Here is a 24329-nt window from a genome sequence, read left to right as displayed (position 1 = left end):
GCATATTATTTTCTCAACAAAGGAAATGCAAGCATCTGCTGACACTGCTTAAGCCTTCTCCCTTTCAACAAGTTTAGTCAAAACTAGAATGCAGGCTAAGCATTTCCTGTTTTATTAAATATACATAAACATATAAATATAAATAAAAACATTTTTTGGATGTTATTTCCCTTAAACTTTACCAGTAAAATAGAACTGTGTCAATAGTAATGCTATTGATACAAGTAGGCTTACAATATGCCTAGATCTTACTGCTGGCCATACTGCTGACAATCACTGTACTGGCTGTGATTTTGTTCAGTATAGATAAAAAAAAAACATATTGCGATCATGCAAGGGCATTTTCCATTGCGGTGGGCATCATAATATATATGTGGAATGAATAAAATTAAACACGTTGCGATTTAAAGAGTGTGTTAGCTAGAAGTAAACTCGATATTTACAGTATTTACATTTATTATTTTTATATAATTTTATAATTATGATCAATCCTATAAATCAGGTGAACTATACAGATAAGTCAGCAACTAAACCTGTGTTTTTCTAGCAATAACCGTCAGTAAAGACAGTAAGAAATGCTAAATGCTAAACTAAATGCTACTTTAGTATTGTATCTAAACGTTATTAACGTATCAAGAGACTCCACTATAAAGTATAGAACTATATAGTTACATTATAGATGTGCATTCAAACTGAATCAGACCAATCTTTTATGAAAGGTTAAGTGCAAGCCTCAACCCTAAACACAGATTTTTCCAATCATAGTTGTTATATAGAGGAGTTGCACTAAAATCAGGAAAATGTCATAATGCTATAGCTCAATATAATTTGCCTTTTTGACAAGAATTTACAAAAACCCTCTCTAATGTCAAAAGGAAAACAAATTTCTACAGGATTGTCAAAGAAATAAAATATATAATGTCAAAAAATAAGTGATTGCATACAAATTTACCCCCTTTAAACGGACTGACCTAATTCAACAAATGTTTAGGCTGCTGACAAAAGAACACTTTACACAACTTTGAGAAACAGTAGTAGTCGGGATGGATGTTTTTAAAAAAAAATCTACGTCACCAAACATCCCCTAGAGTTCAGTTAAATCCAGTTAAATGAACTAGAACTTGCAAATCTGTGTATGTTTGTGTAGGCGGAATGGAGATTCAGACTACAGCGATGGTGAGGAGGATTTCTACTACTCAGAGATTGAGGTGAACATGGACACTCTGTCTGAAGGGCTCTCCAATCTCACGCCCACATCACCCACCACAGCCGGCCCACCGCCTGTCTTCCCCCTGGCGAGCGAAATGCTGCGGTCCGAGCCCAATATGATCCATAGTCCACTCAGCCAGTCAGCGCCATCCACGCTGTGCCACATCCGCACTGACCACGCCTACCAGGTAGTTTTTGCCTTTTTTGTTTATATGCTACCATTTGATCATTTGGAACCACTTGTCATATTCATAATATAAATTCCAGTTTGTGTTTATCATGATGTATTTGTAGAGCAACACTGAGAGCATGGCGTAGTGATAACGCGTATCTCATTGGCCTTTGCTGCTTAAAGCTGTCTCCAGGCAATATTATTTATGTTGCTAGATTTGTTTGTGTTGGCCGATGTTCAGGTGTTGACACACAAAAATGTGCTAATGAAATAATTTGCTCAGGGGATGGTTGTTTTGCAAGAGGCTGTTCCTATGGCAACCTTAACTCAGCATGATTATCTTGTGTTGCACTTCAGCTCACAGTGTTGCCGCATAATATTTTCAGTGGTGTGTTACCAGGCATAATACCAGAATTTCAGACCAAAGAAACAAGAGAGCTGGCGGGAGAGCAGAGAAGCTCTTTTATTATTTTTATTATTATTATTTACTTTATTTCTTTTTTTTATACCCGAGAAATCAGTTTTCAAACCTTCAGTGCTTTGGTGGACCTTCGTCATCAGTGTATGAAAACTCTTTATGCTGTGTGGTGTGTATACACCTTTAGGTTGCAATGTGTCTCTTTATCTGTGGCTCAGTTCTGCATAGTCTCTTTCTTATGAACGTGTGCTGCTTTTCAGGCCACTGCTCCTGTCAACATTCCCAGTGTGTCCTCTGAGCTGCCCCACAGCCAGAGCGCCATCAGCGTCTCCTGGCAGTCACCTCCTGTCATCTTTAAAGGCCCACCGGTGAGGAAGCTGTTTTTTCTGTCTTTATATTCCTTATATATTTGTTTGTTTTGTGGCCTTTTTTATAATTGCTAAACTAAAGATGAGAATTAAAATGTGCATGTATTTATTGATGTCTTGATTTATTTTCTTTATTCGTATTGTTTCCTTTAAAGGCTTTCTTTCACATTCCCTCATTTATTTATTTATTTATTTATTTATTTACATGGAAAATTCACTTTCTATATTTGCAAAATGAAAGTAAAATGAAATATTTAAACAGAGTGGGAAAAAGAGCAAAAACAGAACTCTCCAACCATGGCCCCCTGCATAAAGAAGGTCAGGGCTTATCACTATGATTATATGAGATCACATAGAATTTAAACAAACCAATGACAGTCTGAGCTGCTCACAGTTTGTCTTATAGCTTATTTCCTGAGTTAAAGAAGCATAGCTTCTTATAGGAAAAAGTACTGTGAATAAATGCTTCCTGCATACAAGTTATTTAATTATAGCAGTTGGTTAAATATGTATACCTTATATTCAGCATGATAGCCCATTCTATCGAGGAAAAATAGACTCAAATTCTACTTTCTGTTTCCTGCAACAGCATCTTATCTCACTTTCTTATTTGTTTACTTATCTCAACACAATTACTTTATTTAAAGGTTAATAAGGCATTATTGTCATATACAATCATGTTCAAATGTTTAAACACCTTTGTTGTGATCATTTCCATCCTTTCACATATTCTTCTATTTTCTGCACAACTGCTGTTTATTTGCAGGTGTCAGAATTATTTGTATTTGTAATTTTTTATGTGTTTGCTTTAATATAATCAGTATTTAGGAACTAATATGTGCAAAAGTGTGTTCTCTATAGAATTGCTTTGGCAAAGTGATTATTTCAAGACACTAAGTTCATATACTGCTACCAGATACAGAAGAAGATGGTGAAACATATTTTAATGTATATACCTTTCATCTCACTTTTTCCTGCATTGTTGTTAAAGTGCAAACTTGTTGCAGATGTCCCTTGCATCACCTCATCATGTCTCCTGCACATTCGGGGGGAGGCTTTTCATTTCTTGCATAGTTTCCTGTTTCCTGTCTCACATGCTTCTGCAGATTATGTAGCAGAAAACAGCTACAGCATGTTCTAACAAACTACACACAATCTGGCCAGACAGCTTTATTTGAGCGCTCATTATTGCTCCAGATTGAGTTGGATTTTGGATTGTTTATTATCAATGTTGCACATTTTAAAACAGCTGTGGAACTGTAGCGTCATATTCAAACCTGATGCATAAAAAAAGATTACATGTTCGAAACCAGTTCCTGCTGTGACATGACACATATGTCAGCAGTGAACTGACCTCTTTGAATATGACTTAGGCAGTGGTGAGCTAATTAAAGATCGCAGTCTAGATACTCTGAAGGTAATTACTCATCACTAGTATATCCTGCATCATTGTATCACAGGCAGTTTACATCAGCCACACTAGCATCGCAGTAGTCCTGAAGCATGTCTTTTGCTGGGCTAGTTATTGCTAAAATTATGATGAGGTCAGCATCTTTGCATTGGTTCCCTTTTTGTACATTTTAAAGCTATAAATGGTTTGACAACTTCATACTTTGCAGAATGGTTGATAAACTGGATACTCTAAATTGGCTCTTAGGGTCATTAAATGCTACCTAGCAGGATATTTTTAGATCAAAAGAAGAAAACTGACAAAGTAGATGTCTGTATTGTATGCTCCAGAGGACGCTGCATACTTAGATCTGTCATACAGTTTCTCCTAACAGTTAAAAAAGCCCAAGACTTATTTACTCACTGCAGGTTTCAAGTAATTTTCACCTGTTTTATTTCTGTTTCATTCTTTTATGCTTGTTCTATTTACGCACCTTTTGAAGCATTCTGAGCTGCATTACTATGTCTAAAGTGTTCTGTCAAAATAAATACCACAGATCCTACCTCCAACATTGTGTTATTTGCTGGTAAACGGAGTCCAACACTTTAAATGAGAGCTTTCCATATGAAAGACTGGGAGTGATGGTGATTGTATCTAATGAGCAGAACGGCATGAAGTCTTTTGCAGAAAAAAGCAACACAAAGCTGCACAGGCTTAACTTTTCCAATAGCAGAAAAAAGGGTCTGAGGAATGACTAATGACACTAATGAATTATGGGTTAATACTGGAACAGTGCGTTTACTGTTAATTGGACTCAAACCAGTTTAATGTAAAAAATATTAGGGGAAGCTATCCCAAGTCCTATAATGCCTGTGTGTAGTTTCGATTCTCAGTTGAGTGATTTTTAACCCAGGCTCTTCCTGCAGGGCGCAGTGAATCATGTCCGAACTGTGAGCATCGGGGAGAAGAGGCAGCCCATCACACACACCACCGTCAGCAAGACACACACCATCAACGTATCAACACCCAAACCCACTGCAGGAACCAGGTACAGCCCTGAGAGCGTCTGTAAAAAACAATACAATAGAGCTACAACTATCAAAGATTCTATCAAATACTGTGCAGAATAGATTCAAGATTCAAGAGTTTATATGCACAGCAGAAACAAGCAGTTCCTTCATTACAGACATAATATATCAATTAACTAATAATATCATAATATTATCAATTAAATAAACATATTTAAATATCAATTTAAAAATCGATACACAATAATAAATATACATATGCATATACACACACTAAAGGAAAGCTAAGGAAAAGAAAAACACTTATTAAAGAAAGTTAAAGAGTACAGTACAGTATGGTTGCATGGGCAAGTCGTGCAAGTAGAGTTGCATATGTATGTGTAAAGTGCATTGTGCAGGTACAAAGTAAACAAATAATAATCTATAAGCATAAGTAAAGTTTAATACGGTAGCTGTTCGTTTTGGTAGCTGGTTTTCTATCCTCCAAATTTTGTCAGAATTTTGAAAATGCCGGGGAAAAACCTGAATGGAAAGAGCCAAACAAGTTGCGGGAAAAATCTACGCTAGGACAACATGAAAAAGTAATAATATCACTAAGCGTGATAATTTTTTTTTAAATAAATTATGATGACACATCAAAACACAAGTAACATGATTGGCACAGGTTGCCAGTGACTGGAGAAACAAATGGCCCTACAGACAGTTCGATCATGACGTAGCTGTTTAAAGGTTGTTTTCAACATCCTAAAATGCAGAATCCAAATCGTGTCTGAAAAAATGGCTCTGCACTATGCTCTCTCAGAATTTATGTATGGTGGATCTTGCCGGGGTGGCACAGAGATTTTTCCTAATCACGGTAACCTATGTCATCTGAGGTTTCTTCACATAACTGTGAATGGAAACACAACATATTTCACAACTTCTTCTGCTGCATTTCGTAATTGTGTATAACACAATGTTTGCGAAGAAATGGAAATCCTGCTAGTGACTGAATTAAAACATTAACACAGTTTTTTCATTAATAATATAAATGTGCTACTGCATCAATTGAGTTTTGTAAAGCTAGCTACACAGTTTTATTTCCATTTTAATTTTGCCTTTGATTGGTCATAAAATTGGTAACAAAAGGTAAAATAATAAATCCAAACTCCATTCCTTCATTCATTCTGTATGGACTTCTGAAGTTATGTCTTTATTGGGTCTACACTTGATTTTCCCAAGACAGAAATGAGGAAGAACCAGGTGTTTTCATAATAGTGCTAAATTTTAGTAGTTGACTTTTCAGTGTGCAGGAGTGGTGGCCTGCTTGTAGCTTAGATGTAGCAATATTCATATTTCAGTTCATTAAAGAGCTCAGTATTCAAAGCATCCAGTGACATTTAGAAGAAGAATTTACCACAAAAAAATGGTTTTGGAATATCACAGGGCACAACAGCAAAGATTTTAGAAAAATTTGTAGAAATCCATCTTAGACTTAGATTAGTTCCTAATATGGGCATAACACTGACTGTAGAATAACACACAACATAAACATAGTCATTTCTATAGAAATTACTTAAATTAAAAAAGCCAGCTCTAGTTGATACTGTAACTGTTGTTAAGTATTGAGCATTGTGATACTACCCTTGAGATCAAAAGTCTAGTCTTTTTAGTTTCAGTTTTTTCCTCATTCTAACATGAATTACCAACCTCTCATTATCCAGAAAACCCCGCGGCGAAGCGAAGAAATGCCGCAAGGTGTATGGGATGGAGAAGAAGGATTTGTGGTGTACAGCATGCCGCTGGAAGAAGGCCTGCCAGCGCTTTACTGACTGATCCTGCTATTTCCCTTCCAACCAAATGGACTCTTCCATCACGTGTTTCACAGACAATGTTTTTCGTCTCCTCCCTCTCCAGTGCCCCAGAATGGACTCTCAGGGCTGAGCCGCAGCCTGGGGCGAGGTAAGGGGTGAGGGCTGTTTCTGGGATGTGGCCATTTCAGGAGGAGCTCTGTGTCCTCTATACACCACAGCCAACAGTGAAACATGTTTCACTTTTATGAAAAACAAAAAACACAAAAAAAGGAAAAAAAAAGACAAAAGTTGGAGAAAAAAACATGATATATTGGCTTTTCCAGCACTATTCTCAAACAAGAACTTTCTTCTTTATGAATCAAGAAAAATATGAAACTGGTTCAGTTAAAGAGACTTTTCTTCTCCACATGTTGCATGTGTTCATTGGAAGGCGGTGGTTAAAGATTTTTCATGGCTTTCAAGTGTGGCAGTCTTTTTACAATTCGCCTGCTCAAACAATGTAAGCTATTTTTATCGAGCTGTTCGAGCAGTTTGAGTTTTGCCTTTTGGCTTGTTTTAACTTCTGAAATTGCTCCAAATTGGCAGCAGATTTATTTTGACAGCCCACTTTGAAACCCTGTCCCATCACTTCCTTTTCTTTACATGATCTTCATTTTAACCAAAGGTAAACAGTCTTGACACAGCATAGGTCCAGACTTCTGGTCTTTCTGGGCTTTGGGCTCTTACCTTTTAAGCACTATTTTACCTGACACAAACTGATTACACAAACTCTTTGGTTTCCAGTAAATCAAACAAGATCATAGTTATCATGTGTTGGGGAGCAAATAATGCATGCTTATGTGCTTTATGCTTTGTAGCTTTAAACATGACAAGGAAATGGCTCTGGCACTAAGAAGTATCTATTAGATCTTCAAACGAAACACCCATTTGCATTTACTCAGTTTTTCTCGATTCTTCCAAATATAGATGCACCTTTTTGAGTTCCCTCACTACATCATGTGTATTCCTGTGGGAAAATATAACTATTTTTTCATAAAAGCCAGGTTTATTTCCCGACTTGTTTAGCACCAGCCATTTAAGCCTTGTCATATGAAACGAAGACAAATATCACAACTATTTTTTTGATAAACAGGTATTTTTGTATGGATCCACAGTATTACCTTAATGGCGAGCACTTTTATTGCCCATTACGGTTGACGAGACATGAACGCTTTCAGGGATGGCTCACTGTAGAATGTGATTTTTTAAGAATGTACATATTTTAGACCAGTGATTTCCACAGTGGAGCTGTCTCATGGACTGCTTGTCCACACACAGATTATTCCTAGTCAAAGACTAGCAAAAAAAACACACAAAAAAAAAAATAAAAAAAAAGGCATTTTCAAGAGTAATTGGCCAATATTTCATCAAATACTGAGCTTATTCTGTGTGTGGAACACTAGACCCAGTGAGCACCAACTGATATCTATAGACATTTAGGTTTGACCTGCAAAAGGATGTTGTATGTAGACCTATTGGCTATTTACATTTCCAATCCAAATACACAGACCAGTTAATCAGGTAAGGTATATTGCACCCAGTTAAATCATCAACCCTAAAACATAACTTTTTTATTTTCTTAAAATGATCATCTTTTCTACATCCTCAAAAGGAATATTAACAATCAGTTTGGTCAAAGTCTGTCTGTCCTATAAACATCTTTTAAACATCTTATTAGTGCTCACTGGGGACACTGGTGCTCGGCCTCTACATATATGCATTTTCCACAGAAAGACCTGGTGGCTTGTGTGAATCATTGCTTGCTTCCTCAAGGGATTATTTGCTTCCCATACAGCATCATAACAAAGCAGAGTCAATAACGATGCATGGTATCAGCTTACGGCACTTAGGAGAAATGGCCAGAGTTATGAGAGGAGGATAGGGCATGTCTTAGCAAACTGATTGGTGAGGCCTCTCTGAATGTAGTCTCTGCTATGTTCCACTGTGCTAGCCCGCCTCTCTTTTTTTATTCTCTTTCTTTCTTTCTCACTCACCTCACCTCTTTTTGTGCTGGCGGTCAAACCAGCATGGCTGCAAACAATGACTGTTCACCTGTGTACATGCACTCACACACACACACATACACACACACAAGCAGGGTTGCCATGTTATCTGACCCCACTGAGTACGGGCAAAGCCATCTCTGAGCTGTCTCCATGACAACGCCTCGACTTGATCCAGAGTCTTGTTTGTAACCTGATATTGTTGTTGATGAACTCTTTTGATGATGCAAGCGCAAAAAATGTCGAACAATCGATTAAGGGGACTGGGGGTGCGCACAGTCCCCAGTCAGCTATGAATCATGTGAATTAAAGGCACAATCAGGGGTTAAATTATGTTGGAAGACCTGGGCAGCTTGCCATTGGCTGCTTCCCTTGCCTGTCAGGTGCCCTGTCCGATGAGAGCTCACAGCAGCTTCGACTCGTCTCTCACTGCGGTCAGAAAAGGAAGAGAGCGGATCCCTCTGGTGGTCGTAAACTTCACTAAGTGCCAATAAGAAGAACAACAAGAGGGAAAAAAAATAAAAGAATTGCACTAACTTGTACTGCACAAAAATGTGTATTTTTATGTGGCGTTTTTATATGCATAAATTGAAGTTTTAAAAAAAGTTTTATGGTCGTACAGTAACTGTCGTGGTTTCGAAACATAGGGTCAGGGATGAGGCCTATACACAGGCCTCCCAACAATAAGCTTTCTTGGCGGTACTTACGACAATGTGCTAAGTTGGGCCTCACAACACAGGTCCGCTGAGTTATTAGATCCACCCCGATTTGTTATAGTCCTAGACTACTCGTATCTGAAGTGTCACTGCCTTCCCTTCTGGTCTTCAGAAAGACTTGTTCTAAATGATAAGGCTCAAGACATCTTTTTCTTCTGTTTGTTGTACGTTCAGACAGAACTTTTGTTCTCCACTTTCTTTCACAGGTTACCTCTCCTCTGAGAACCATCCCCAAATTTCATTGTCCCCATTAACTAAGCAGTTGCTGCTAACTCGCCAAATACAGTAGCCAAGAAGTAAGTGATGTATCCAGCTGCAGTAACAGCCGCCCAGTCCTGCTGCTATTTTGCACTAATGATGCATTGGAACGGTCCTCCTAAACGTGTGAAGTTCTGAGTTTACCACAGGAAAATTGCACTTTAATGGACAATAAAGACTGCATCCAAAACTGTGCACTACCACACTAAATAGTAAGGCATATTAGTACTCAACCATTCTTTAGTGTAGTTAAAGGGGGGCGATATGATAAAAAAAAAATAATAATAATAATTATATTACTATTTGTATTGTTATATTGACATGCAGAAAATCAGTAGCTGAAGTGTAGTTCTTTAAGCACTGTCAATGTCCATGATTTACTCAGAAAAGCATATTGAGCACCACAACAATTTCTCACAATACAATAAAATATTGTCATTTGCCTACTTGTAAGCAGTACCTTATAGTAGGGACGCAGTATGATATTAGAATACTGTTGTTATTGGCAGATTATTGCTAAAAACTATATGTTGTATCGGCCAGATATTTAGAAATGACTTCTATTTCAAATAGATATTTTAGGACGCATGTATTGCACTCTTTTAAAGCGGGTTTTCTTACCTTGCTGCACTAAATTTTTATTTTACTGCATTTGTACTATTTTAAAAAATATATATATGTTTCCCCTTAATGCCATTGCAAGTAAATGTAATCCCGATTTACACCTTTTGTAAATGTCCTCAACAGAAATGTACACAAACAAAATTGCTGTTGGCCCACACTTTATGTATAGTGTGGTTTTGGATGCAGGAAAAGTTCTAAATTAAAGTGGTAAACTAGAGAAAGTTCCCTGTTACCCAAATCTATAATTTGCTGCATCACTAGCCGGCACATTTTCTGATACCAGGTAAACACAGTAGACTGTTTCTGGGGGGGGTTTTGCAGTGAGTGAAGTCACTGGTCAATTTCAATAGCACATAACATATCGTTTGCTTTTCCATCTTCGCTCAGTCTCTAATAACTGGTGGCTGTAATGATTTTACAGATCTACCTATTGACGAAGAGCGTCCAGGCACGCCATATGGCACATCCAGGGACTCATGGGCAGCAGGCAGATCCTCCACTTTTTTTCAGTAGGCCCTCCTCTGTCACAGATCTCATTGCCCAAAGCACACCTTGATAAACAGCCTACTCATGATCCTTCAGATCAATCCAGACAAGTTACATGTGTGAGATCCACAAGCGAAGACTTTGTGGGAGATTTTGGATGCAGCTATAGGGGATGGGGGGGTCTCTCAGGGAATGGGAGAGAAAGAAGCACAAGGCAGTGACACTTCAACAGATGCAGGCAGTTCTTTCAGGTTTGAAGCCTGACAACTTCAGTGATCCACAAACAACATTTTCATCTGTTTTATATTCTGGCTCCTTTGCCATGGCTTTGTTTTATAATGTAAAATGGAAACTTTAAAAGAGAGAGTTGTAAGATAACTTTTTCTATTTTTTTTTTTAGTGAAGATAACGTGTAAATATTCAACATTTATGTTGGGTTTTCGGGGAGGGGAGGGGGGAGAGCAATGATGAATGTAAAATCTACAAAACTAAATGCCTGTAATTTGTTATATTGTTTATAAAAGCTGCATTCTGTGAGATTGAACCAGATTTTTTTGTGTTCTCCTACCTTAAAATCAGCTCTGCAACATTTACAGACTGAGACCATCCATACATGCTAGTGCATCTCAAAAAAAGTTAAATGTTTATTTTTGTTTATAATTTAATTCCAAAAGGGAAACCATTATAATTTCTATCCATTACACATAAGTGACACATTTCAGTGAGATTTTAGAGCACGTCATGCTTCCATCTGCTGACAAGCTCTATGGAGATGCCGATTTTCTTTTCATTTACATGTACATTTATGGCATTTAGCTGACGCTCTTACAAAGTGCTTTGCTATTTACCCAAGAAAAAACCTTAGCTAGTTAGAATAGACTAATAATTCAAAAGAAACCTCTAACCTTTTCCAGCAGGACTTAGCACCTGCCCACACTACTGCCAAAACTACTACCAGATTACAGAAGTTCACTGAGTTGTTGTCCATGATAATAGTGTGCGTGATTGACCAGCCAATCCTCTGCACCTGAACCCCATATCGTATCTATGAGGTATTGTCAAGAGGAAGACGAGAAACACCGGATCCATCTTCTGAACTTTTTTTTAAGATAATCTGAGATATTGGATTTCATTTAAATGAGTTTAAAAGCCATAAAACAATGAAAAAGGTCACTTTACATGTAATGAATTGAATTAAATTCTGAACAATAATGAACTTTTTCACGATGTTAAGATGCACTAGTAGTTCTAAATGCCTGGTTTTGAGCTTTCACATGGAGAGAAACATTTTGGTTTAGTAGAACAGATTCATTTTCTTGCAGGTAGGAGGCAGTATTTCAACTCTGACAGAATGCAGCTTGAATCTTTCAGCACCTGTTTTTTTCAGCATTGCATTATGAACATCCTTTCGTACCGATCACAGTGTTTTCCTTCCATTGTCTTTTTTTTCCCCCTTGTCAGAAAGGCTTTAATTATGTTCCTGTGTTTTCTCTCTCTTTCTCTCTAAATACTGATTTTATTTTTTCTTGTGAACAAGTCTGTGTGCCAGAGTGTATGTTTGTGTACCACTGTCAGGCAGGAATGTTTATGAGATGTTTTTCCTCTCCGTTTCGAGTTGGTCCTGCCCTGCACATTCCGACAGACTACTTATATGTTGTTGTTTTTTTTTGTCTATTTTATTTTGTTTGTTTTTTTTTGTCTTTCTGCTTTCAGCATCACTGACTGCCTATCAGTCCTTACCCAGGAAATTAAGCTAAACACCCAATAAATGTGCAGTTTCATTTCTCATCTCTTTCGCTTCTCTTTTTAACATTTTTACATGTTGCAGTGTGAAGCGTAACAGAGCAAACAGACTTTAATGTGAGGGGGAAAAAAGCAAATATGTATCCATTTTAAATGACAGTTTTACTGAGCATTCTTTTAACTGCTTCCCTTCAACCTTTCAAGACTCAAGTCTTCTTGTAATGGCTCCGGTTTGCCTTTCTCAGAAATGACTGTTCTTTGCTGTTTTAACTGATCTGCTTTGGTTGAGATTTTCTGCATGTCCAGTAGCGCCTCTGTGCTGTCTCACTTTATTGGAAACCTGTATTGTGACGTCTCAGAAGTTCACTGTGGTGAGCGGAGGATGAAATGAATGATTGAGTGGATGGAGATGTAGCTGATGTCTGATTAGCTAGGTGAGGAAAATATGATTGATATGGATGTAGTGTGATGATGGATCAACATTAAATGTGGATTTCAGAAGGACCTGCTTTTCAGTGTATTTTATTCAATTACATTTATTCTGTTCACATGATCATTAACATGTTTAAAGATTAGATTGTTATTATACAGGAAATGTGATTTGTACGCTACCAAAAAGTCCTACCATTGAGAGTTCTGTCATTACAAACAGTGATGTCACACACATACAGCGCTGGAAAAAAAATAAGAGACCACTTCATTTTGTTTCTTAAATTTTCAGCTTTACATGTATGGGAGGCATTTTATTCCAGGCATTTCATCAAACAAAAGCTGAATTACCTGCATTTGCAGACTATGAAGGGCATAAAGTCACCCAACAGCAATGTGAAAGACTAGTGAAGAGCCAGCCAAGACATAAAAGCTGTAATTAGCAGTCAAGGTTATTTTACCATAGTGATTTTTGAATGCTGAAAGTTCAGTTATTGGTACTGTGTTGTTTAAATGGAATAATAACTTCTTTGCATTATTTGAGCAGTTGTTTTTTAGCAGTCATTTCTGCTAAAATAAATACTTTAAATAGAAATATTGTTATTTGGACTTTAGAGGAAATGTTTTCCATGGTTAATGAAATACAACACAAATGTTAGTTTTGATAAACACATTGCCTATAAAAAGTAAAACCACAGAAACTGATCACGTGGGGTGGTCTCTTTATTTTGTTCCAGAGCTGTAAATATTTTAGAATCTGAATTCACAAAATCTTTGGAAAAATCTTTAAATAATATACAGTAACAGAGAAAGATCTGATTGCAGGTGTGTATGGCTCAATTTACTTTCCCAAACCTAGTCCAAAGTACTGTGTTTAAGAGCAGGTGAGGGTGCACTGAAAAATATTAATCTAAAAAATTCTAAGCGAGCTCTCGTGGATTTGGCCATTTCATTTAACAGCTTAAAATAAAAAAAACATTCAATTAAAAAGCAAATTAAGTAATATGAACTTCTGTTAATTGATCGTGTGCTATGCACTTCAGCTCAATAGTGCTAAATGAGGTAAAGGAGTGCACGTGTAGTCAGTAGTTCAGTTCAGGAGCCTCCTTTTAAACTTCTTTTTCAAGTGAGCACCGGCTTAAAGAGGGAATGTCTAACTGTCTCCTTGGCATCACCTTATCCAGTGTCCTCTTCCCTACCAGGATTGGCCAGAGCTGAAAAGGGAATGAAGCTTTGGTTGACTTGGAATCTTTTGATCTGTTTAGCTGTGTGCAGTTTCCTGTTCTGGTCCACAGAGGGCAGTGTAGGCTAAACCAGAAGAGGGCTGTCAAGCACTGCCACCCCTGCAGCTACACCTCCATCATTGTGTTCAGAGCTTTTGGTCCTGAGCAGGTGGCCCACACACTCGTTCATCACCATTTCAGTTCCCTTCCTGTGTGTGAGCAGAGTAAAGTGTCAAAAAGGCTGAGGTAGAAGACAGTTGGATGTTTTAAGTGCATTAGGGGTAATCATCACTGGGAACATGGTACAAGGGAAAACTTGTGTGACCAATTGACGCTGTGACCAATTCTATACAATGAACTGAGACACGTTTGCAAGATCATTTGGCAGATTAGGAAAGATGATGATTATGATTATGATTCTATAAATCTGAGCAACAAAGTAAAATTTCTCAGAATCCTCCGTATTCATCATGTACCACATGATGTGTACCCAAATGTTTGTGGACACCCCTACTAATAAATGCATTTAACTACTTAAGTTGCACCCATTGCTGACACAGATGTGCAAATGTACACACACAAACAGCTTGCCTAGTCCCTGTAGAGAAGTACTGCCAATAGAATAGAACTCTCTGGAGGAGCAGATAAACATAAAACTATTGGCACCATGGCTAATGCCACGAGTTGGGGATGAGGTGACCTCATTAACACTCTTGTCACTGAATACAATCAAAGTTACTCCAACAAAAGCAGGATAAACTCCATTTTAACAGCCTTGATTTATGAAGAAACAATACATGAGCAGGTGTTTGAATATGTTTGTCCGTGTAGTGTATATTTAAAAGAAAATTAAATACTGCTAATTAACTGAATGGAGTGAACTGTCGTTCACATCCGTTTTTTACAGTTATTTTCCTCAGTAATTGTTTAATATTTCCTTGTTAGGAAATGTTTTTAATGTTGAGCAGGCAAACTCATGAGAGTATATGTTCTTATTTATAAATAAACTGTGTCTAGTATGTGTAGTGATGGTCCCTGCTTTGTATTCCCATTAAATAGAGCACATATACCCCACTACTAGAAGCATCCACTAACTAAATATTATCTGGGTGAATATACCATTCAGGTAATAATTATTAGAACACTCATACACTTTTACTATGGTTAACATCTTACATTTTAATTAGATTGGCACCCCTGATTGTGGACCATTCACAGCACAGTAGACTAGTGCATGTTCCAGTTATTCTAGGAATAGGTATTCTAGGAATACGGTTTGGGACAGCTACCATAATGTTTGTTTGGGTTTTTTTTGTTTTGTTTTTAAGCAACAACAGAGAGTAAGAGTAAACAGAAGGTATGAATAGTGGTGTTTACTGTGAGCAATGCAGATGCCTACCTAACATAGGCTCCAAATACACCCAGCTCACTGAGGCATATGCACAGCTTTACAGGAACATCTGTTTGGAGCAGGTAGTTGTGGCACGGGCGGGGCTGGACTTTGTCCATCAGAATGTAGGCAGTCCTTTCCGTGCTGTTCTTCATGCTCTCTAGTACTCGACAGATCTCCTCCCCATAAATGTTGTTCCCTGTGTGTACAATAGAAAGTTGTGTTTGTAGAGATCAAGGGGAAATGGTTGGGGAGGATGTATGTCAGAGGTGTAGGCTAGGCTTACCGCCTCCTTCTCGCTGGGGTTTCAGCACATACTGGTCTGGCTTAGCTAAAGCCATGTCTACTGTCCTATCTCCCTCCTCCCCCTAATGGCAGGACATAAGAAAGCAGATAAAAGCACATAAGTAGTTTTGGTCAGAATCTTGGACTAGTTTGGTTTTGTTTTATTAAACAGAATTTTAAACACTGAGTCCAAACTTCTGAACACTAGTGTACACACCATATCTAGTGTGTATAAGCCAGCAAAAGTGGCACGAATCTGGGCCACTGTTTCAGGCTCGCCAGGGAAAAAGCGCTCCAGGACTCCCGGTTGTGCCAGCTCTTGCTGGACCTTCTTGGTGCCGGCAAGGTGTGTGCTGATGTCTGGACACTTCACAGCACGTGAACGCTCGATCATCAACCGGGCCTCCCAACTCTGTGATACATTACATACACTGTTATGAAATGAGGAAATTACGTATTAAACAAACTATTCCAAGAACAAGGTAAAACACCATTGGAAGGGTAGTAGAGTAGCGTAATTACTTGCTCTGATTTGTAGTTTTGAGGCATGTATCCGTTTCGGAAGTAAACAATGGCAACCTCTTGCCCATCTCTAAGAAAAAAAAGCCCAAAAATAAAGCCTAAACCTTTACTTGAAAGGATTAAGTTCAGAAACTACTGTTTAGTGGAATTAACTGAGACACTTACACAAACAGCCTCTTGTCGCTGTCCAACGATCCACTTCTGCAAACGTCTTCAAACTCTCGTCTTATCACAGGAATATCTCTGTGCATACAAATCATACGAAATGTTGTAGGTCAGGCTGTTTACACCACAAACACATGGCCTTGGAAAACTCTGTAACCACACAGTGACCACACTGTTAACTTCTGCTTCCACTTGATCTGTGGGGAAGGTGGGCTTACCTCGACCAAAGCTCATTCTCCACATATCGATGGTCATAAATGTTCCTCTGGACATCCTCCACGAGAAACATCACAACTGCCCTGTGATAGATATGTATTCATTCAACCATCAGAGGAGAGAGAATAACCAGCAGCCTTTTTTAAAACATTTCATTAATCAAGTACACTAAATGGACAAAAGTATTGGGACACCTGCTCGTTCATGGCTTTTTCTATTAGGGTTTTAAAAAGAGCTTATTCTGCTTTTGTTTGGAGCAACTGTGTCTACTGTCCAGGGGAGGCTTTCTACTAGATTTTGGAGGAGCGCTGCTGTGAGGATCTGACTGAATCAGCGACAGTCAGTTCAATGCTGGGTGGCTTTATACCCCTTTAACCCATGCCTGCCATTACGCATGGTGCCAATAGGTTCATGTTCATCTGCTCCTCCAGAAAGTCTAATTATTCTAATGGCAATACTTCTCAACAGGGACTAGACAAGCTGCGTGTGTGTACCATTGCACATCTGTGGTCAGCAATGGGTGCAACTTAAAAGTGGCTGCATGCATTCATTAGAAGGGGTGTCTACAAACATTTGGACACAGGGATAAACTGGCCATCAGGAGGACCGGGACAAAGAAGAAGGCAAGAACAAGAGAACTCACAACTTCAGTGTCATGATACACAATGCTTCACAAATGTGAGCCAATCTTTGTAAAGCCTTTGTTTACAGCCTTTAAAAGGGGATATGACCCCGGATGTCTTTTTGAAACTTTTAGGCCCCGTCTAAAAGGGGAAAGTAGAGTCCGGCCCTGTTTGGACATATAGAGTATCTAGGGCCTCATATTGTGTATAGGTTGCAAACTCCCACTAGCTAGGATTTGCTAAGAAATACTTAGTGGGAAACTGCAGTGAATGTAGAGAATGCTGAGCTACCATAATGTCACCATATTCCACTTGAATAATAAATGTGATTAATTAGAAGAAAAAGAACTAGGACTATTAACTATTAATTAACTATTTAATGGTTCCCTTTGTATAAAAGGTAGTGCAGGTTAGTGCTTAAGTTAATTTCTGTCTTCAGCAACTGCTTTTATAACCAAGTATTGGACCGTATTCTGTCATTTGGTTAATGTTTCAACTGTATTCGGTTGGTATACTTTGTTAAATACCACAATCTGTATTCCAGTATTAGCAAGAATTTGCGCTTGCCCTGACTGCTTCAAGATATTCAAGGGTGGAAATGAGGTTTTCAAGAAGAAGAGGACAGCCTGCAGGTGTGTGGGTTTGAGAGATCCAACATAATCCGATCACAATGCATCCTGGGTGTGTTTACGCCTGAATGAAATCCGAACATGATCAGACAACCAAAAACACATGCTAATGTAAGGTAGAAATAGCCTCTGAAATGCTATGGCACATAATTGTGGTCACGCCTAACCTAACTACAGAAAAGCCATCCCATTGGTCACAAAGCTACAACACAGCCAAAGTAAAAGTTTAACCATCAATATTAAACCAACCTCTCTGAGCCGTAAAGCTCCCAGGCCTTTGCCAAGCCCTTGGCCAGACCTGCTGCCGGGTTGTTGTCTAAGATCTGCCTGCGCTCCTGCAGCCGGTTAGCAACCTTGAGAATGTGCCTGTGATGAGAACATTTCAGCTAGTTATGAGCAGTAACTCACAGTCTTACTCTCCTCTCATCACTGTTGGTCAAAATAGCATTTTTGGATGAAGTGTTTAGTTAATGTGCAAGTTCCAGGTGGAGCTGTGCACATTTACCTGTGGATATCTGGTATGCGTGAGGTAAGCCCCCCAAAACTGGCTGCAATAGTGTTAATCTCAATCTGCTTCAAGGACGTCCTGCCATCAGCACTCTGGTCCAGCATGTAATCCGAGCGATTCAGGCCAAGCACTATGGGCTGAGAAATAAACAGAACATGGGATAAGAACAGAGTCTGTCTCTAGCGAACATTGGCATGATTGAAATCCAGGTGGCGAAACAAGTATGGAAGAGGTATTGTTAATGTCAACCTACTACACAAAAATAAACACATTAATAATACATAAATCACTGAACGCTCTCTGCCAGTGCAGTGTGGGTAATATGCAACAATACCAGTGTCTGAGGTTCCTGTTGCACTTGTCTGTAAATGCTGAAGAGTTTCGCTGTAAAATCGTCAACTTTGATGGTGCTGTTGAGACAGATGACTTGACTGAAATTTTGCACATTAGCACACAAAAGCAGATCATATCAAAATCTTTTTTTTTTTTTTTGCTTTTCTTTATTGTTTATGGCCAAACACCAGTGTTTTACAGTGTGTGAACATTTTATGATAAATAGACCAATAGAAATGCTCTGAAATGACCTGGAATAAAATTAGAGAAAGAGGCTATAGGTTTTGCTAAAACAGCAACATAATGATTCTGCAAACTGCACCCAAAAGTGTAAAGGAGGAGTGAGTAGGGCACAAACTTAGGCCAGAAAAAAAAAAAAACATGGACTTTTTTTATGCAGTTAATCAGTTTCAAATTATAATTATAATACAAATTATATTTGCCCATTTTCCTGCCTAACAAAGATATTTCCCCATGTTGATGCTAAAACTCTTCCTGTCCTGTTCCTGTAGTTCTGTCATTGTAAGCATTAGGTCACTAACTTTCTAAGTGTATAGAATTACTCTGAATTCTAGAGCTCAACGTGAGATTTACCCAGGCTAAAGTACAGCCTGCACACAGCAGGGTTAGTAGTAATGCAGCGTAGTAAACAATACCCATCTTTTTATTTGCAGATTCATGAAAGATGCATTTTAAATACATACACATTTTATCATTCTGATAATAGGTCTTCAATTTTGTGGTCAGAAATACTGTACATTAACCACATTTATTCATCACTAATCATCCTTTATTAAATGAAATATTTGAATGAAATTGTATCTGGTTCAAACAACGCAGAATCACTCACAAAACAACTGATTTTTATTATGTATTTACACATCTAAGGAATTTTTAACCTCACATATGGGGTTAGTAATGCCTGCATCTGGGCTGCTTTCAGCTGACCTGTTCAGCTGACCTGTTCACAGTTGTTGCCATGAACAAAATGTATATTTTCATTTGCAACAGAGATGCAGGTTGTCTGGATGAAAAAATCATAAAAAGCAATAATAATAATAATAATAATAAACATTGATATGGGGCATAACCTAACCTAACCTAAATGAAGTTCTATAAAAGCTTGCTGTCACTGTGGGATGACTGGAGTGTAGGAGCATGGAGGATGCCCGTACCTGGCGAGAGCCTCCTCCAGGAAGAGTGGATTCTGGCTGATTCTGTCCACGAGCCGATTAAAATGGGTTTGGACTTCAAGAGCCTGATGGAAGAGTGCTTTGGGCACCGGGGAGGGGAAGAGTGTGAACGGTGCGTAGCTCACCACCTACAAACAAAAACACAGCTTACACACAACTGTGCCAACACTGCATCACGCCTACTCCTGTGTTCCAAAGCACTGGGGCAGAAGTAACGTTCTGTAATCCAGAGACAAAACAATGCCATAAGAGAGATGGGATTCCGGACATGACTCGGAATTCATTCCAGCCTTGTGATCGGCTTCTGGACAAGCATTGCTTGGTTTAGGTTTTGGCATGGATTAGAAGTTGAGAGAGTAACTTGTGTCCAGGACACAGAACTGACACATGTACCAGTCAACAGATCTTTGTTAAGGTTTGTTAAGCATTAAAAACATAAAGCATGTGTTTACCTCAGGAGAGTTTGGTTTGTCTCTGGTCCGCATTAACACTCCATGTAACAGTGCAGTGTCTTTGGCCACCTCCTCCAGCCTTTTTATTAAAGCCTCATTTCTCAGCACGTCCTCTGGAATCCCATTAGTAGACATTGTGGGAAGCCTGGAGGTAAATGAAACAGTATTATAAGTATGTATATAAAATAAATATGTAGCTAATGCTAGATTTCTCTCATGCTCTCAACAGGTCCTCTTGTGTGATCATCAGCACTGTTAAAAGTCAGACAGGCAAAGCAGAAGCTGTGGCCATCATGACTCAGCTTTCTCTCTGCAACCGATCATCCCAGCTCAGAAAACAACCCAAACCCACTCTGAAAGGAAGCACTTTCTGCCACAGATAACCGTCAGTGTATTAACTTCTCTGCTGGCTGACCAGCCTCTCTGCCCACTGTCCATTAAAGTACCTGCTGCTGCTGCTGCTGCTGCTGCTGCTGCTGCTGTTGTTGTTGTTGTTGTTGTTGTCGCTGCTCCGCGGGTCGTCCTCGTTCCGGTACAGTGTGATACCAGTGAGAACCAACACCGTGTCCGCCGGTGATTACCAAGCGTGTTCCAGCAGAAACAGCTCTGACCAACTTGGCTTATATTTGCAGTGACCACTAAGTCCAGTTCAGTTGCCGAAGCAAGTAACGTGAGGACAGAAATGACGCGAATGTACTCCAACGTCTTGGTTTCAAAATAAGAGTCCCTTCCTATTCAACTGGCCATTGATAGTGAGTGCTTGGAAAAACCCTGCTGACCTGAGCTCTTGACCAGTTGTTTAAATTGTTCGTCCAGCTTAACCAGATTGCTTACTAGCACAGGGTATGTTTTAACTGGAACCATCAAGGACCAGCTTAGACCATCCCGAACCAGCTGGTCAAGCCAAGCCAGGTGGGGCTGTGTTCCAGCACCCAGATTTAGTGGACAAAGTCATCACGTCATTCCATGGTGGTATATGGTCCTAATGAAAGTATTAGTGGGGGCCAGAACTGGGCCATGGCTTGTTTGCAATATCAGGATTGAATTTGTGCATCATTTTTACAAAAACATGTAAGATGCAGCAGTGGTGGCTCAGCAGTTAGAGCTCCAGGCTATTGATGACAGTATTGTAGGTTCAGTACCCGGGCTTAATCAAGGCCCTTCGTCCAATGGCTGGCCACCGCTCCAGGCAGGTGTGCTCACTGTCCACTGAGTGTTTCACTAGTGTGTACGTGTGTGTTTACTGCACGGATGGGTTAAAGGCCGAAGCGAAATTGCATCTGTCTGTCTGGCACAAATGGTAAACATGGCTGTCCTTAGAAAGAGCAGGAATTGAAAACACCTGTTGTGAAACAGACTGATCATGAAAATCAGTCATCATAGATTACATTATATTAAATAACACAGCTTTATACTGGCCACACATGTCAAATAATTATTCCAGTGTAAGCATTTTTATTTGTTTGTTATTTGTTTATTCAGCATTGTTCAAACCATTGCATACAAATACCACAAATGTTTTTATACACAATGTAATAACTAATTAATGCAACATATGGTAAAATGTCGATGACATTATTTAAACTGTGCCCAAAGTGTGCTCACACAGTTATACAGTTACAAATTTGCTCCAACATTAGAAGTGAGAATACATTAAGGGTGAATGAGGCTGGTCAACACTCTGGTCTGTAAAGTGACCATCTGAGGCCTTTGAGTGAGCTTCATAATTTCAGTAATCTGAGGAAGGATGCTTTCTTGCCAAGAGTCATCATCTCACTGGAGTGATCTTTACTGCAAAGGAGAAACTTTAGCACTTTTAGTGTCTCTGATGCAATGTCTATGTCTTTGTCCACATTTCCAGCGTCTTTTGCACCTCTTTCCTGTCTGTAGGTTTAGAGTTTGATTGCACAGATGAGGATAATATCTTGTGCTCGAAGTGGCCTGGTACTCACCGGTGCGCAATACCAGCACTTTTTTACTCTTAGATGTACCGGGACTTTTTCCTGCACACTTTTCACAAACTGCTGGGATGTAATAAATACACTAAATGTCTGAGGTTTACATGTTGAATGAATATCAGTGTTTGCTTCAGCATTTTGTGTGTAGATTTAAACAGCTTTAAACACATCCTGTCTTCATACTGTCACTATTGGTCTGCATGTATATAACTAAAAGTACATGTCTAAAGGTTTTAGTAAGGGCAGAACCTGGAGGTCATGGACAATGATTTTGGGCCCCATAAAAAAATTACACTGGGCCCCACATAATAATAATAATAATAATAATAATAATAATAATAATAATAATAGGACCCCTGTCAGTCATAGGCCCGTAGAATCGTCCTAATCTCCCCCTTCATATGATGTCCCTATCATCATACTGCCACCACTGGTCTACATGAACATGCATCTACATCGACCATAACTTTTCAACTGGATAAATCGATTACCATCAATAGCATTAGGTAAAGATACCAGCATTCTCAGCCACTAATGTTCCCAAGTCAGCAGTTCCAACTGCTCCTGTTCCCAAACCAGTGGTCCCGGCCACTGTCCCTAAGCAAGCGCGCCTAACCGATTCTGTACCACAGCCTACGATCCTAGTAGATCCTGTCCAGCAGTCAATGGTCCATTGACTTGTAATAGGAGGAATAGCATCTCTGTCAGTGCCACTCCAGGCTTGATATGCTGGTTACTGCAAAATGTATATTTGGTGGATTGTGCATAAGACTTCTCACAAGAACAGTGCTGGTTATTTATCTCTCGGCTTTTCACATGTCCCGGAGGGGGTAGGCTCTTCATAAGACCCAACTGAAACCAATGGCTGAACTGATTAAGGCAATTTGTAAGATTCAGAACTTCAGTGTCTCATCGCAAAGTCTATGTGAAGTTGGTCTGAGCGTGCTATTCTTGTTTAGATCTCTATTTTTGTCTTCTTGGATTTTAATTTTGGAACTGTTTCTGATATATCTGCCTTCTCGTTTTTTTTACCCATACCTGTTCTGACCATTAGCATCCATATTGTTCAACTAGTACAATAAAGTGCAAAGTGAACATTAGCCACATTTACAAGCACACAGAACTGAAGCAAATCATTTGCAAGAGCTGTATAAACATTTATTTACAGTCCCATTTACATACAGGCCATGGGAAAAGCCCCAAATGCTGCACATTAATGTTGTAAGTTTATCCATGTGTACTTACAATGTCATCAATGTCTTGCCACAAATATTTTATTGTTGTTCTTCTATACAATCATGGACAATAATACTGGCCATGCACCCCATGTGCTTGTTTCAGAAAATGCAGCACGTCTCCCAGAAATGTGTTACAATTATGAATGCTTTGGTATTCACATGCATATTTCTGTTGTTTATTTTGAAAGTCATATATATATATATATATATATTTAAGTATATATTTTCATGGGACAGCACTGACAAAATGACACTTTGATGAAAAGTAGTCTGTGTGCAGCTTATATAACAGCGTAAATTTATTCTTCCCTCAAAATAACTCAAAATACAGCCATTAATGTCTAAACCACCGGCAACGAAAGTGAGTACACCCCTTAGTGAAAGTTCCTGAAGTGTCAATATTTTGTGTGGCCACCATTATTTTCCAGAACTGCCTTAACTCTCCTGGGCATGGAGTTTACCAGAGCTTCACGGGTTGCCACTGGAATGCTTTTCCACTCCTCCATGACGACATCACGGAGCTGGCAGATATTCGAGACTTTGCGCCCTCAGCCTCTTCAATAAAGCAGTGGTCGTCTTAGAGGTGTGTTTGGGGTCATTATCATGTTGGAACACTGCCCTGCAGTTTCCAGAGGGAGGGGATCATCCTCTGCTTTAGTATTTAACAGTACATTATGGAGTTCATGTGTCCCTCAATAAAAAGTGACTCCCCAACACCTGCCGCACTCATGCAGCCCCAGACCATGGCATTCCCACCACCATGCTTGACTGTAGGCATGACACACTTGTCTTTGTATTCCTCACCTAATTGCCGCCACACATGCTTGAGACCATCTGAACCAAACAAATTCATCTTGGTCTCATCAGACCATAGGACATGGTTCCAGTAATCCGTGTCCTTTGTTGACATGTCTTCAG

At 39.1% G+C, this 24329-nt stretch overlaps 2 protein-coding genes across 3 annotated transcripts in view; one reads left to right on the top strand and one right to left on the bottom strand.

Annotated features, from left to right (window-relative positions):
• Positions 1-12751, top strand: part of slc2a4rg (SLC2A4 regulator) — a 60551-nt gene extending 47800 nt beyond the window's left edge. The window contains exons 6-9 of the mRNA XM_072696375.1: positions 1148-1397; positions 2060-2167; positions 4484-4605; positions 6289-12751. Of these exons, the coding sequence (XP_072552476.1) occupies positions 1148-1397; positions 2060-2167; positions 4484-4605; positions 6289-6400 (592 nt within the window). The 3' untranslated portion in view covers positions 6401-12751. The remainder of the gene's footprint in view (positions 1-1147; positions 1398-2059; positions 2168-4483; positions 4606-6288) is intronic.
• Positions 12752-12795: 44 nt separating this feature from the next.
• On the bottom strand, positions 12796-20879 carry gss (glutathione synthetase). Of its 2 annotated transcripts, none has more exons than XM_072697479.1 (13): positions 20662-20879; positions 20216-20360; positions 19746-19891; positions 18572-18647; positions 18235-18374; positions 17979-18095; positions 16480-16560; positions 16262-16339; positions 16097-16166; positions 15792-15986; positions 15576-15657; positions 15299-15488; positions 12796-14108 (listed from the first exon to the last, which is right to left on the bottom strand). In XM_072697479.1, exons 2-13 carry the CDS (start codon positions 20348-20350, stop codon positions 13985-13987), a joined length of 1434 nt encoding a protein of 477 aa, XP_072553580.1. In that variant the 5' UTR covers positions 20351-20360; positions 20662-20879; the 3' UTR covers positions 12796-13984. The 2 variants fall into 2 exon arrangements, with proteins under 2 accessions (XP_072553580.1, XP_072553581.1); XM_072697480.1 differs by lacking the exon at positions 20662-20879 and adding an exon at positions 20568-20588.
• Positions 20880-24329: the final 3450 nt, after the last annotated feature.

The sequence above is a fragment of the Salminus brasiliensis genome, chromosome 14 (assembly GCF_030463535.1).
Source record: "Salminus brasiliensis chromosome 14, fSalBra1.hap2, whole genome shotgun sequence".
Taxonomy (NCBI): Eukaryota; Metazoa; Chordata; class Actinopteri; order Characiformes; family Bryconidae; genus Salminus; species Salminus brasiliensis.
The sequence above is the reverse complement of the archived record's forward strand: the minus strand, read 5'-3'. Positions and strand labels throughout refer to the sequence as shown.

Excerpts from the sequence above, each read along its gene's own strand:
- gss (XM_072697479.1), bottom strand. The coding sequence starts at position 20,350 with ATGTCTACTAATGGGATTCCAGAGGACGTGCTGAGAAATGAGGCTTTA. Across the intron at positions 16,340-16,479 it reads GAGAATGAGCTTTGGTCGAG|AGATATTCCTGTGATAAGAC; the intron begins GTAAGCCCACCT and ends TTGTATGCACAG. Across the intron at positions 16,167-16,261 it reads AGCGACAAGAGGCTGTTTGT|AGATGGGCAAGAGGTTGCCA; the intron begins GTAAGTGTCTCA and ends TTTTTTTCTTAG.